This window comes from Podarcis melisellensis, assembly GCF_964234715.1.
Source record: "Podarcis melisellensis genome assembly, chromosome: 2".
In the NCBI taxonomy this organism is placed as follows: domain Eukaryota; kingdom Metazoa; phylum Chordata; class Lepidosauria; order Squamata; family Lacertidae; genus Podarcis; species Podarcis melisellensis.
Genome location: NC_138529.1, coordinates 13,999,524 through 14,014,886, shown reverse-complemented (window position 1 = coordinate 14,014,886; position 15,363 = coordinate 13,999,524). Strand labels below are relative to the sequence as shown.

The following is a 15,363-nucleotide window of genomic DNA, read 5'->3' as shown; positions in this document are numbered from 1 at the left end:
CAGATTTCAATAAACAGCACCTGGCCATTGCTCCAGTCTTTGGCAATGGTCTTTCCATCCATCCCACCCTCTGCCCCCCCAACAACCACTAGTGCTTAAACAATTAATAATAATACCGTAATAATAAAATCCTTTCAGGACCATTCTTTCCCACATATGCAAACTTTCCCAAGTCTCCCTATTCTCCAGGGACAGTCCCAGATTTAAATAAGCCATCCCGGTTCCTGATCTGATCCCAGAATGTCCTGCTTTTCCTTAGAACATCCCTATTTCCCTCAGAAAAATGTTGGAGGGTGTGGCAAGACGCCCCTATTTTCATCGGAGAAATGTTGGAGGGTATGGTAGGATGCCCCTATTTTCATCGGATAAATGTTGGAGGGTATGGCAGGATCCCCCTATTTTCATTGGAGAAATGTTGGAGGGTGTGGCAGGGTGCCCCTATTTCCCTCATTAAAATGTTGGAGGGTATGGCAAGGTGCCCCTATTTTCATCGGAGAAATGTTGGAGGGTATGGCAGGATCCCCCTATTTTCATTGGAGAAATGTTGGAGGGTATGGCAGGGTGCCCCTATTTCCCTCAGAAAAATGTTGGAGGGTGTGGCAGGATGCCCCTATTTACCTCAGAAAAATGTTGGAGGATATGGCAGGGTGCCCCTATTTACCTCAGAAAAATGTTGGAGGGTATGGCAAGGTGCCCCTATTTTCATCAAAGAAATGTTGGAGGGTATGGCAGGGTGCCCCTATTTTCATTGGAGAAATGTTGGAGGGTATGGCAGGATGCCCCTACTTCCCTCAGAAAAACGTTGGAGGGTATGGCAAGGTGCCCGTATTTTCATCGGAGAAATGTTGGAGGGTATGGAATAAGACGTTCCCCAGGGCTTTTTTTCAGCCGGAACTCTCCGGAACTCTCCGGTGGGCGCCATTGCCATTCTAAGAGAACGAGGGAGGTGTTCCTGGTGATCTCCGGCACCTCTTTTTCTAGAAAAATAGCACTTGGACGTTCCTATTTTCATCGGATAAATGTTGAATAGGGTGTTATAGGGTGTCCCTATTTGCACTGGAGAAATGTTGAAGGTTGCGCACAACGTGCCTCCCACATGCACCATGTCAGGCAAAGGAACCACTAGGGTGTGCGCCGGCGAAACTGACTTGCTGAGGTTAGGAAACACGCTGTGCTGAGTATTCACATTAAAGCGCCTCGGGGAGAGCCTTGGCCTCTCCCTTCTGTAGCTCTGCAAATGGGAGAGGCAGTCAAGCCAGATGGAAGAAGAGCAGTCTCTCATTTCCTCGAGGGACGGGAGCCTGGCTTAGAGCAAACACCACAGGACCCTGGGCAAGGATGCTTCCATTGTGAGAGGCACTGAGAAAATTCTTTGTGCGCTCTCTCTCTCTCTATATATATATATAAAACACAAAGACCCTGGGTAGCCTGCGATCTGGAGAGGGAACTTTTCTCAGGGCCTCAAGGGTAGAGGCCTTTTAGCTAGGTTATTTCCTGGTGCTGGGATTTAAGGACACATGGCGTCATAACTCACAGGATGCCAAGTCTAAAAGTCCTTCCATCCAGCCCAATAGTGCATGCTCGGACTGGCAGAAACTCTTCAGCGAGTCAGGCACAGGTGTTTCACATCATGTCTTACCTGATCACCTTTTTAACAGGAGGTTCAGGAGACCACTGGGCCCATCACCTTCTGGCAAATAGAAGGGGAAGAAATGGAGGCAGTGAGAGATTTTACTTTCTTGGGCTCCATGATCACTGCAGATGGTGACAGCAGCCACGAAATTAAAAGACGCCTGCTTCTTGGGAGAAAGGCAATGGCAAACCTAGACAGCATCTTAAAAAGCAGAGACATCACCTTGCCAACAAATATATAGTTATAGTTAAAGCTACAGTTTTCCCAGTAGTGATGTATGGAAGTGAGAGCTGGACCATAAAGAAGGCTGATCGCTGAAGAATTGATGCTTTTGAATTATGGTGCTGGAGGAGACTCTTGAGAGTCCCATGGACTGCAAGAAGATCAAACCTATCCATTCTTAAGGAAATCAGCCCTGAGCGCTCACTGGAACGACAGATCCTGAAGCTGAGGCTCCAATACTTTGGCCACCTCATGAGAAGAGAAGACTCCCTGGAAAAGACCCTGATGTTGGGAAAGATGGAGGGCACAAGGAGAAGGGGACGACAGAGGACAAGATGGTTGGACAGTGTTCTCGAAGCTACAAACATGAGTCTGACCAAACTGCGGGAGGCAGTGGAAGACAGGAGTGCCTGGCATGCTCTGGTCCAGGGGGTCACGAAGAGTCGAACGCGACTAAACGACTAAACAACAACAACAGGAGACTAAGCATGGGACTTTCTGCGTGCAATGGCCTCAGATGTTCTGGTAGCCTAATGCGTTTAAACATTTAAATTATTTTTAAAATTAAATGTAAGACGTGTTCAAATTTTTTTAATTAATGCCAGCCCAAATGCTTGAGTGCCTTTGCGTGACTTAGATCCTAGAAGCAGAGTTTCAACTCTTAAATTTTTTTTAAGGAATCCATGGGCAGAGGTCAGGTAACTGATCCCAGAGTGGCTCTGAAACATAGCCAGGCCTAATCCTGAGTACCACTGTATTCAATAGGTCTTCCTTAGAGGTAACCATGCACAGAACTGTCACCACAGATCCAGTATTTTGGAAGCACATTATTTCAGAGTTTGAATGGAGCTCACTGGGAGACCTTGGGACAATCACTGTCTCTTGGCCTAACTTACCTCACAGGGTTGTTGTGTTGTGCGGGGACAGCTATGAGATCCTCTGAGGAAAAGGTGAGACATAAATACAACAATCAAATCAAGTTCAAAATTTATTGAAACCAAGGACCATTGATTGATCGATTCAGTTTCTAGTTCTCATGAGACTCTTAGACACAAGGGAATGTCTGCAAAACATTGCAAGTGTCTACAAAACATTATTAAATTCCATTCTGTCTTTAGAATTATGAACTCCTGCATGAACTATTGTCCAAAATGATTATTCACCAGAGAATTCTCTTTATCAAAGGCCTGCAAAAATGTTGACACTATCGGTAAGCAGGAAAACTACTGCCACCTAGAGGGTTGTCTAAGCATAGCTCCAGGACCAAATTACCTGTACTTTTGTGCTGCGCAAAATATATATAATACAACAGCTTTGAACTAGTCAAGAAGAAGGGATGATAGAGGTGTTTCCAGCACCTAGATCAGAACCCTCTCTTGCAGCCTATGGATGTTTATTCAGAAGCAACCCCTGATAAGCTAAACAGGGCTGAATTTGAATGAACAGCCCACTGGCGTAGCGTGGGTTATCAGCACCCGGGGCAAGGCAAGTAATTTGCGCACCCTAACCCGTGGATTTGCACCCCCTAACCCGTGGATTTGCGCCCCTAACCCGTGGATTTCCCTAACCCCCAGATGTTGCGCCCGGTGCGGCCGGCCCCCCCTGCACCCCCCACGCTACGCCACTGGAACAGCCCAATCCTATGCAAAGTTAGCTGCTCCTAAACCCATTGATTTAAATGGCATTAAACCCTGCACAGGACTGGACTGTGTGTGTAGAACGAACTGCAGTCTTCATGGGATGGAAGGAAGTTAGGAAAAGTTAGGATAAAGCCAGTCTTCGAGAAATCTCCCATTTGAGTAGATAAGCATAAGCCTGGAGACTGGACTCCAGTAATAACACCAATTGCAATGACAATAAGTAAATATTCTGTCCCTGCTGCCCCCCACTTCCTAATCTGTAAAGTGGGCACAGCATTCAGGATGGTGTTTTTGAATTTTTCTTTTCTTTGCTGTGTGCTAAGGGCGTTTGCTCCTAGATGCCTCGTCTCTTGCATGTCAACTAAATTGCACAACACTGAGTTGGAAATTGTTACCCAAATTAGGGGTGGCAAATCTATGTGTGTAATCCTCTCATATTGTGCTTGTTAGCAACTTCATTTATATATATAGGCCTTCTCTTCAACCTTTAGGAGCACATCTGTATATACTGAAAGATTGCTACTATTGAAATATAGGGACACGGGTGGCACTGTGGTCTAAGCCACCGAGCCACTTGGGCTTGCCGATCGGAAGGTTGGTGGTTCGAATCCCCGTGACAGGGTGAGCTCCCGTTGCTCTGACCCAGCCCCTACCAACCTATCAGTTTGAAAGCACACCAGTGCAAGTAGATCAATAGGTACTGCTGTGGCGGGAAAGTAAATGGTGTTTCAGTGCATTCTGGTTTCCATCACAGTATTCCGTTGCGCCAGAAGTGGTTTAGTCCTGCTGGCCACGTGACCCAGAAAGCTGTCTGTGGACAAACGCCAGCTCCCTCAGCCTGAAAGCGAGATGAACACCGCAACCCCATAGTCGCCTTTGACTGGACTTAACCGTCCAGGAGTCCTTTTCACCGTACCTTTTTACTATTGAAATGCATTGGTTCCTTCTGAATGGCAACAGGAACACGGTGACAGGGCTAACCTAAAACAAGCCCCATTGAGTTCAGCAGGGATTACACTCAGGTAAGTAGCCTGAATTTCTGAATGGCAGTTACAAAGCGTGATTGTTTCCTTACACAGTAGTCTTTAGAGAGCCTCCTCAAACAACAATTCTCTCTGGGCTTCATTGTCGGCCAGGTAAATCAACTGAAGCACGTTCTCTAAACAGGCCCTCTAAACCAATTTAAGTTGGGATCCACAATCTTAAATCCACAAATCCTTTTTCAGTTCAAGCACAGTAAAGAGATTTCCACTAGAACCAACAGTCATGTGCTTTTTTAAAAGATGTGTTTTTAAAGGAGGAACTGCACCCCAATGTTTCTTGCCCGCACACAAACACATACTTGTGGATATACATGACTTTTCCACCCATATATGCATTTTTCAAAAATGCAGGTTTGTCTTGCTTGCAGACTATGGTTTTCGAGTGTACGTGCTAAAAATCCAGTGTGCTTATAACACAGACCTAAGAAAGAAAGCCAGCCACCGTGCAAGCCCAGTCTGGCTCCTCTGCTAAATGATAGGAAATTGGAAACAATTATTTCCTTCCCCTTTATGCTGGCCTCCTTTCTCTTCCAAAATAAAGAGAGAAATGGTTTTAGTTTCTAGGAAATCCTTAACACATACTTTGCTGGAAAGTGGCAGAGAAATACCGGGCCTTAGCCCAGTACAACAACTGAGAGCGCATGCTTCTCCAATGTTCCCTAAACCGGAGAACCTAAACTCCATACCTGGACGAAATTATCTCTCCTTAGAAGAATTTAGCACATGCTAAATTGTGACTGTGGAAGTCAGAAATCCCACAAAGAAAGTTGTTCTATATTATATGATATAGGATATATTATATTTATGATACATATCAGGCATGTCCAACAGGTTGATCACGATCTACTGGCCGATCCTGGATGTGTCCCAGGTCGATTGGGATCGCCTTAGTGTTCCTTTTGCCAACCCTCCCCCCCCCCAAAAAAAAAACTTGACAAATTTTGCCAACCCTCCTCTAAAAAAAGCTCAGCAACTCCTGACAATGACAATGGGTAGACCAGTATTATTTTTTCCCACAATAATATTTATTATTTTCCATACATAGACATAACAAAAGAAAAAGTTGACAACAATAAAGGAGAAAGAATGAAACCCAAAAAAAGAAAAAGAAAAAAATATACAACATAAAATACAACAAATCATCAATACACTAACACCTAATTAATTAAGATCCATTTTCGTAGACATATTATTTGACTTCCTCAAATCTCTTCCATCTGAATTTCTTAGTAATTATATATAGCAGTTTCCAATAACATTATTTCATAAAACCATATCACAGCCACAATCATATTTCCTAACTTTTCTTATCGTACATTTTCTTCTTTATATCTTTAATCCCAATGTAATCCTAGGCCTAATTAATTCTTCCAAGTGATTACATATCTTTAATATTACAGTATTTATTCAGATAGTCTTTACATTTCTTCCACACAGCCAGTATTTTTATACTGTAGGTAGATCGCAGTCTCTTGGGAGATGGACGTGCCAGATATGGTACATGATATTATGATTATATGCGCCTTGCACACACAAGCGGCGTGAGCAAACCGTGATCCAAGCCTCGATTATTAAACTAAAACGAAAACCCACGATGCTTCTGAAAGAGTTGGTGATGATGCCAGCCGATGTCAGTCACTTTCACAGTCCAGGGTCGGCGGTGCTGCTTGCTTCCTATTCACTCGGTGCCTAAAGGCTGCGAGGTGGGAGCTGCATCTCTAACAACCTGTGAGCATCGCGCAATGACTCACCTGGAGTCTGGGAAAGCGCACAAAGATCTTCCCTCCCTCATTGGCGCGTTGCGTTTATTTATTTGTCGCTGATAGGCTGGAGCCGCTGCCCATCCCTCTCCCTCCCCCGCCCCCTGCTTGATGCTTTCCCTTTTAAAGGGCCAGAAGGCGAGCTCCTTGTCACTCCCCCTTGCCCCCCCCCAGCACCACCCCGGATCTTCTTGCTGCCGCTTCCTCGTAGCTTCAGACGCTCTCAAGCCCCTGCGACTTCTTGCTGCCGCCATGCGCTCCATCAGGATCTTTCCAGGAGTGCTGCAGCCTCCTGTGATCCGATGGAAAAGAGGGACGGGACGCTGCCCTCCCTTGGGCATTGGCAGAGCCGGCTCCTCGGCCCCGGCTCAAGGCAGAGAGGCAGCGATGGTGAACGGGCGTCACCAGCAACACCAGCAGCTGACGGACCAGTAAGGGATGCATGGGCCATGTGTCGTATCACTGTGGTGGAGGGATGTGTGCATAGGTGATGTCAAAGTGTGTGTGTGTCGGGGGGGGGGGGTATTTTGTTTTGCCCATCCAGGAACTGTGTAGATTTTGTTAAGCAGGAACTGGGTGCAGGATTGAATTAGGGGACTCTGGTGTCCTCCAGATGTTGATGGACTGGGCATGGAGAGTAGTGGCGCAGCAATAAAACGGCTAGCACATTTGCAAAGCTAAGAAGGGTTCCAAATTGGATGGGGAAACCATGTGTTGAGATTCCTGCATTGTAGCGGGTTGGACTAAATGACCGTCAGGGTCCCTTCCAATTCTTCAGTTCTATGATTCTATGACTTCCACGTCTCATCAGCCCCAACCGGCATGGCCAGTGGCCAGAGATGTTGGGAGTTGTAGTTCAACAACATCTGGAGGTCGTGCAACTTCACCACCCCTCATTAATGAATTGACTCCTCTACAATGCAACCTTTTGTTTGGTGCCAGCGAACTTTCCGCACTCTGGTACCTAGCCCAGCTGATATCCTAGCAGAAATTATCCAGCCCCACTTTGCTTGTATGTTTCTTTGCAGAATGACCAGCTGACAAATGCTGCCATTCTTAGGAGAGCTGTTAAACTTAAGGTGGTGTGGGGAAAATAGAAAACCCGGGGTGTCACGATCAATGCGATTCTTGAATTGTGACGCACTTAGGGCTTCATGCGCTGCCAAGCCTTGCACACTGAAGGGACACTGCCCTTCCAGAGGCAGAGAAAAGAAGCCAGGTTGTCAGACTTCCAGACATATGGCTCTTGTCATTTCCGTGCTCTCTTATTTTTGATGCCAATTATTTCCGCCCAGCATGAAACACCTAAAGTGCTAAGAGTATTTGCTCCCTGCAGAAATGCTGGCTGCAGTTTGAAGCATACTCATAAAAGAGAAGAATTGCATTCAACATGGAAGAAAACACAGGAAATAGGAGGCAGGGAGATTGTGGTAGTGGCATAGCCCCCACTGCCAGTGTCTATGTGATTATGAAAACCTCTACAAGTGATTTGTTTTGGGGGGTTTAAATTATTTGTCCAGAATCTGAGCACTTTTCCCTGTATCACTCTAGTGGAGGAACTCCTACAGTCTTTTAAAGGAGCCCACTAGGGCTAAGATGGGATTGTAGTTCAAAATATCTGGAGAGCACCAGAATAGCAAAAACTGGGTTAACCTGTCCCCAGCCACATTTTTAGTTCAGGTGGAGGAAATGTGCAGCTTCCAACAAAACGTAACATTGAAAATTTTCCGATACTGGGCTGCCTTCAGATGTTTTCAGAAAGTTGTACAGTTGCTTTTTTCTTTGACATCTGCCGGGAGGGCATTCCACAGGGGGGGTACAACTACGAAGAAGGCCTTCTGTCTGGTTCCCTATAATTTCACTCCTCAACAGAGAGGGAACTGCCAGAAGGCCCTTGGAACTGGACCTCCACGTCAGGGCTGAACGATGGGGGTGAAGAATCTCCTTCAGGTATACAGGGTCAAGACCATTTAGGGCTTTAAAGGTCAGCACCAGCACTTTGAATTGTGCTTGGAAAAGTACTGAGAGCTGATGTAGATCTTTTAGGACCGCTGTTATATGGTCCCGGCGGCCGCTCCCAGTCACCAGTCTAGCTGCTGCATTCTGGATTGTCAGTGTTGATGATGAGATTTAGAGTTCAATGACAACTGGAGGTTCCTTAAAGGTAAAAGGACCCCTGACCATTAGGTCCAGTCGTGACCGACTCTGGGGTTGCGGCACGCATCTCGCTCTATGGGCCGAGGGAGCCGGCATTTGTCCTCAGACAGCTTCCGGGTCATGTGGCCAGCATGACTAAGCCGCTTCTGGCGAACCAGAGCAGCGCACGGAAACGCCGTTTACCTTCCCGCCGGAGCGGTTCCTATTTATCTACTTGCACTTTGACATGCTTTGAAACTGCTAGGTTGGCAGGAGCTGGGACCGAGCAACGGGAGCTCACCCCATCACAGGGATTCGAACCGCCGACCTTCTGATCGGCAAGTCCTAGGCTCTGTGGTTTAACCCACAGCACCACCTGCATCCCGGGCGGAGGTTCCTTACCACTGCTTTAAAAAGTCTTGCTCTCAAATCACCGGTATTTATTTTTAGAAATCTATAACCAACCCTTGCCAGGAGGGATATGTTCCTTTGCTCTATTCCTTTGCCTCTCTGTGAGTTCCATTCTCAGGCTGCTGCTACCACTGCTTGTTTTTTAGCTGTACACTTACCTGAGAGGTTGCCCATACCTGAAATGTGCAACATGAATGCTTTACATCAGTGTTTCCTAAACTTGGGTCTCCAGCTGTTTGTAGACTACAATTCCCACCATCCCTGACCAGTGGTCCTGCTAGCTAGGGATGATGGGAGTTGCAGTCCCAAAACAGCTGGAGACCCAAGTTTAGGAAACACTGCTTTAAATAAATGAATGAATGTTACGTAGGGGTGAAACACGACCTGTTCTCTGTTGTGGCCTCTTGTCTCTCCGCAGGGATGTGTCAGAAAATGGGATGCTACCTCGCCTTAGTGACCTCCTTTTCTACACAGTAGCTGAAGGCCAGGAATGTATCTCCGTTCATAAATTCACCAGTGTAAGATGCTTCCAGCTGTCCTAAAGGGTGGGTGGGAAAGGTGGGACTTTGGGGGGGGGGGCATATTCCCAGGCCTGCCTGGAGATGCTGAGAGTGAATCTGGGACCTTGTGCACTGCAAGCAGATGCTCTACCACTTCCTACAACCACATGAGGAATCGGGCATCTAGAACCTCTGTCGAAATAGTGAGCAGAGCTTTACACATCTGCACCCATTAAAAAATCCATAGAAGCAGGAGGCTGGTCTCATTTTCTTTACTGCAAGAGCAGATACCTTCCCCCCCCCCTTAATTTTCACCAGATTTTTATTAGTTTTCTGTAACAAAGTTTTAAAACATTTTGTCATTTTTATACCTAAACCAAACTTAATGAAGGAAGACTGGATCGCAGGTGGATATAATACAAACCACATGATTTTAAAAGGCTAGTTACGGTGGACCGGGTCAATGGTTTCTTTGTACATTTTTCCAATAGCTCAACTGAGAAAATAAAATAAATGGGAATGGATAAGAAGAGGGGTTTTATCCCTCTGCAAGAGCAGATATTATAGATATTGGTGGTATGCACAGCAGGAGATGTGAGATGTTTATTCCAGTCCATATTGCATTTGAAATTTTGTTTGCGCATGAAATGGTTTTTAATTGTTTGTATATATACTGTTGTTTTTATATATGGTATTGTTTTCCATTGTTTCCATTGCTGAATTATTATTATTATTTTACTGTGCAATCACTTCAGGATACTTTATAGGAAGCAATTCGAAAATGGAATCAAATAAACAAATAAATAAAAATACTCTATCCCATTCTCATCCCCTCTTCTTGCTATGTGTTCATCTGTGTTGTTGGCAGAGGGCGCCTTCATTTAAAAAAACAAAAAACTCTATTGCAAAACAATTTACTTATAACAACACAGACCTAGACAATACCTCAATGACAACTAAACATCAACTAACAACACATCATCTAACATCACACACACATCCATTCTTCCTCCCGGCTGTAAATCCTTTGGCAAAATGGCGACTCCGTATTAATTGCTGCGCCATTCCAAAAGCTCTTACTGCTTCTCGGTCTCCATAAAGCATACTTTTGGTTAAAGTTTATCTCCACACAGACCTTAATCATCCTGCTTGGGTCAGTTCAACCGACGGTTCTAATGAGGAGGGGTTCTTCTACATCACATAGAAGGAAAGTAAAAAAGGTTCCCCCCCCCCCCATTCAGCCCCGTTGTCAACATACCCCGCCTTTGGTGTATCTTCATCGTAAAATATTCCTGTTTCTCCAGCCCGTCGTCTTCTTTCGCAGAGGTCACTTAAATTAGCAGACTTCACTCCCCTTCTTCACTTGAAATATGTGCATTTGCTTCTTTTGTACCGTATTTTTTGCTCTATAAGACTCACTTTTTCCCTCCTAAAAAGTAAGGGGAAATGTGTGTGCGTCTTATGGAGCGAATGCAGGCTGCACAGCTATCCCAGAAGCCAGAACAGCAAGAGGGATTGCTGCTTTCACTGCGCAGCGATCCCTCTTGCTGTACTGGCTTCTGGGATTCAGAATATTTTTTTTCTTGTTTTCCTCCTCCAAAAACTAGATGCGTCTTGTGGTCTGGTGCGTCTTATAGAGCGAAAAATACGGTAATTAATTATTCCAAATTGCTGTAACTAGTGCGCGATCAGAGACAGCATCCAGGAGAGCCAAGGTCCACACGGGGGCATTCTGCCTAGGGCCCTCACCCCCTTTTTCTTTGTGATTTATGGGCACAGCAGGCAAGGGCAGTGTTCCCCATTTCCTTGGGGCAACAAGGGAGGCTGCCTACTCCCATAACAGCCTCTTAATTACCCCGTGTGGGTCGGAGAGATGGTATTGTCGGCCATCTTCCAATGCGCCCCCTAGTGGCCCCCAGGATATTTTCATTTTCACAATATTGTTTTAGATATTCTTTACATGTTATCCATTCCTTACACACTTTCTGGTTTGAGTTTCCTCTTATTCTCCCAGTCATTTTCTCAAGTTCCAAGTATTCTGTCATTTTCACCTGCCAGTCAAGAGGGCGCCTTCATGTGCTCTTCTCAATTCAGGCCTTGCAAGGCACTGGCCTTTGGACCTCGGATCCACGCCTTCGAGACTGCATGAATCGTCTGCAGAAGGCAGCGCAGGAACCCAGCGCTGGCGGGATGCTGAACCGGGAACTTTTCCGAAGGTAGGGAATCCTTAGGTGCAGACAGGGAAGCTAGGAATACCTTTGCTAGGCTGACCTAGTTAGTTCCGCTGCCATCCAGGCAAGAAGACAGTTAAGGTGGGCAGTGTTGATTCAATTACAAGCAAACATCCCAATTCCCTAGTCCTCTAATGTCTTATGGCACATTACTCAGCCGCTCCCAATTCAACTCCCCACCTGTCTTTTCTGTCCTCAGGTGTGTGAGCAGCAACATTGTACTGCTGACCCAGGCCTTCCGGAAGAAGTTTGTCATCCCCGACTTCCAGGAGTTCACGTCTCACGTGGAGCAAATTTTTGAAAGCGCCAAAGGACTCCAGGAGGGCAAGGTAGAAAAATCAAGTAGTGCATGAGGGCAGAGGCTAAATACAAGCAAATCACAGTGCAAACCTATACATACAGTGGACGCTCGGGTTGCAAACGTGATCCGTGTGGGATGCACATCCACAGCCCGAGTTGTTCGCAACCCGCAGCGGCATGTCTGTTCACGTGCGGGTTGCGATTTGTTGCTTCTGCACATGCGCAAAGCGTGATTTAGCACTTCTGTGCATGCGTGTCCACCGATACCTGGAAGTAACCCGTTCTGGTGGTGTAGTGGTTAAGAGCGGTGGACTTGTAATCTGGGGAACCGGGTTCGGGTCTCCGCTCCTCCACATGCAGCTGTTGGGTGACCTTGGGCTAGTCACACTTCTCTGAAGTCTCTCAGCCCCACTCACCTCCCAGAGTGTTTGTTGTGGGGGAGGAAGGGAAAGGAGAATGTGAGCCGCTTTGAGACTCCTTGGGGGAGTGATAAAGTGGGATATAAAATCCAAACTCCTCTTCTTCTGGGTTTCGGCTGATCCATAACCCCCAAAAAATGCAACCTGAAGTGTCTGTATCCCGAGGTATGACTGTACCACCTTAGAAGTGAGTCACTTTGAGTTCCCTGGTAAGCATGCATAGCCGGCATGGGGAGCCACTGTCCCCAATTGTTGGCTATTCTGTCTGGGACTGAAGGCATCCGCAGTCCAACAATATCTGGAGTGCCACAGATTCCGCCTCTCTGGAATATAAGATTGCAACCTCAATTTCTCTGTCATCTTCCACCTGTCATTCTGTTGGGCGTCAATCAGGGCTGACTTTTGAGGTCCCTTCCAACTCTGGAATGCTAGGATGCAATAAATTATCTATGCTGAACAGGGAGAGTTTGCCCCTCCCCAACAATAATCACCTCCCTGAAGTTTATATTGACATCCATCAGAAAGCATCCCTTTCCACCAATAGATAGTTCGGGTTCTGAAGATAATGGGTTTTGCTGACTGGTAAGTTAATAGCTGGACGCAGGTGGCGCTGTGGATTAAACCACAGAGCCTAGGACTTGCCGATCAGAAGGTCGGCGGTTCGAATCCCCGCAATGGGGTGAGCTCCCGTTGCTCAGTCCCTGCTCCTGCCAACCTAGCAGTTCAAAAGCACACCAAAAAGTGCAAGTAGATAAATAGGTACCGCTCCAGCGGGAAGGTACCAGTGAAACAGGGGGAAAGAAGGCAATTTTGGCATATTCACCTTCCTGTCTGGTGCCCCCATCACCCCCTACAGTGTGGGAAATAGCACGGGGGGCTGCAGGTGGCTTGCTGATCGGAAGATCGGCGGTTCGAATCCCCGCGATGGAGTGAGCTCCTGTTGCTTGGTCCTTCTCCTGCCAACCTAGCAGTTCAAAAGCACACCAAAAAGTGCAAGTAGATAAATAGGTACCGCTCCAGCGGGAAGGTAAACAGCATTTCTGTGCACTGCTCTGGTTCGCCAGAAACGGCTTAGTCATGCTGGCCACATGACCCGGAAGCTGTACGCCGGCTCCAATAAAGCGACCTAGCCTTCCTCTTCAGTCTACTGATTTCCATCAGTGGAGTGACAGCACTGGAAGCTGCCTGTGCTGTCCTCCATTAGGTGGGCAGATAGCTGAGATGAGGATAACTATCCTTCACACACACCCATCCCCATTGCTTAATTTGGGGCTGATTTCTCATTCCCTTTTCTAGGTGGCCAACTACATCCCACAGCTAGCAAAGTGCAATCCAGAGCTCTGGGGCGTGTCTCTTTGCACCGTGGATGGTCAACGGTGAGTGAAAGGGACCTGAACCTTAAATATGGGATTGAACACAAAGAGATAGGAAACAACTCTCATCGAGAGAACAAATAATCCATTTCTAGGAATGAAGGTGCTCCCAATTAAGGTTTCCACCCACTTCCCCCCTAGTCACCCACTTCACTACCGTCATTCCTGCATCTTGCAATCTGATCTCACAACCATTGTACTTTCTGAGCAGCCACCTTATCTGCTCTCTTTGACCTTGGGCTGAGTGGATGGATGCTTTCCAGCAAAAGCGAGTCTGTTAACTCTCTCTCTCCCCCCCCTCCCCCCCCCGGTTCTTCTTCTCCTAGCTGTTCACCACCCAGTTCTTCCCAACTTCGGTCTCCTGAACTATGTCTCTCTGCAAACCACTGTTCCAAATCTACTGTCCCACTGTTCCTGGGAAGATTCAAGATCCTGAGCAGGGGGTGGGGGAGGCTCCCACCATTCCTCCTCAGCAGAGGTGCATACAGTGGTACCTCGGATTAAGTACTTAATTCGTTCCGGAGGTCCGTTCTTAACCTGAAACTGTTCTTAACCTGAAGCACCACTTTAGCTAATGGGGCCTCCTGCTGCTGCCGCACCGCCGGAGCATGATTTCTGTTCTCATCCTGAAGCAAAGTTCTTAACCCGAGGTACTATTTCTGGGTTAGCGGAGTCTGTAACCTGAAGCATCTGTAACCCGAGGTACCACTGTTATAAGGAGGCAGAGAAAGATGGTGCCTTCTGTCGTCAGATGTGCCGGTGGACCCCCATAGGGTAAGGCAGGGATGAGGAACCTTGGGATCTGGCACCATTTGTGGCCCTTCAGTTTTCTGTGTCTGGTCCTCACTGTAATTCCCATGGCAGATCTATTTCTGGATGCAGACTAGGATGCCGGAATGTTCTGGCCTAAGCATAGACTCGTCTGCCCCAGGACTGGCAGGGAATTCTGGAAGGAAGAGCTACCAATCTGTATGTAACTGTGAGCAAGCAAAGTGCTCTAAAATAAATCTCTTCACCTAACATGGTTGAAGATCGTGTTCTGGTTTTTAAGAGCCCCAGCCTCTGAACTCGGCACCTGAACCCCTCCCAAAATCACATTTCTACCAACCCTGCTCCGCACCCTCCTTAAGTGTTTTTGCTTGGCTAAAATTTGTCCTTGAACTCTGATAGCAAGTCCTGCTTACCTGGATAGAGAACAGGGTAGAAGTTGGCCTACTGCACAAAGGTAACATTTGCGTTCATTACTCCTCCAACTTTTTCCTCTGGCCCCATACATCACTGGTGTGCGGGCCCCATAAGTTTGCTGAGAAGGGAATGTGGCCCTTGGTTTGAGAAAGGACCCTCACCGCTGGAGTAAGGGGTTACAGTAATCCCATCCGGATCCCTGGAAAGCCACTTCCGGTCAGTACAGATAACGCTGAACTTGTTGTTGTTTAGTCGTTTAGTCGTGTCCGACTCTTCGTGACCCCATGGACCAGAGCCCGCCAGGCTCTCCTGTCTTCCACTGCCTCCTGCAGTTTCGTCAGACTCATGTTTGTAGCTTCGAGAACACTGTCCAACCATCTCGTCCTCTGTCGTCCCCTTCTCCTTGTGCCCTCACCCTTTCCCAACATCAGGGTCCTTTCCAGGGAGTCTTCTCTTCTCATGAGGTGGCCAAAGCATTGGAGCCTCAGCTTCACGATCTGTCCTTCCAGT

The 15,363-nt window shown here is 47.0% G+C and overlaps 1 protein-coding gene across 7 annotated transcripts in view; it reads left to right on the top strand.

Moving 5' to 3' along the window:
• The first annotated feature begins 433 nt into the window (after positions 1 to 433).
• GLS2 (glutaminase 2) overlaps positions 434 to 15,363 on the top strand; it is a 34,899-nt gene continuing 19,969 nt past the window's right edge. The window contains exons 1-5 of one of the 7 annotated variants that reach the window (XM_081898661.1): positions 434 to 594; positions 9,264 to 9,363; positions 11,440 to 11,561; positions 11,776 to 11,905; positions 13,592 to 13,671. In XM_081898661.1, the coding sequence (XP_081754787.1) occupies positions 542 to 594; positions 9,264 to 9,363; positions 11,440 to 11,561; positions 11,776 to 11,905; positions 13,592 to 13,671 (485 nt within the window). In that variant the 5' untranslated portion in view covers positions 434 to 541. Of the gene's footprint in view, positions 595 to 2,786; positions 2,806 to 6,428; positions 6,730 to 6,773; positions 6,797 to 9,263; positions 9,364 to 11,439; positions 11,562 to 11,775; positions 11,906 to 13,591; positions 13,672 to 15,363 lie in introns of those variants that run through there. The other 6 variants (XM_081898663.1, XM_081898660.1, XM_081898657.1 and 3 more) reach the window with 6 other exon arrangements.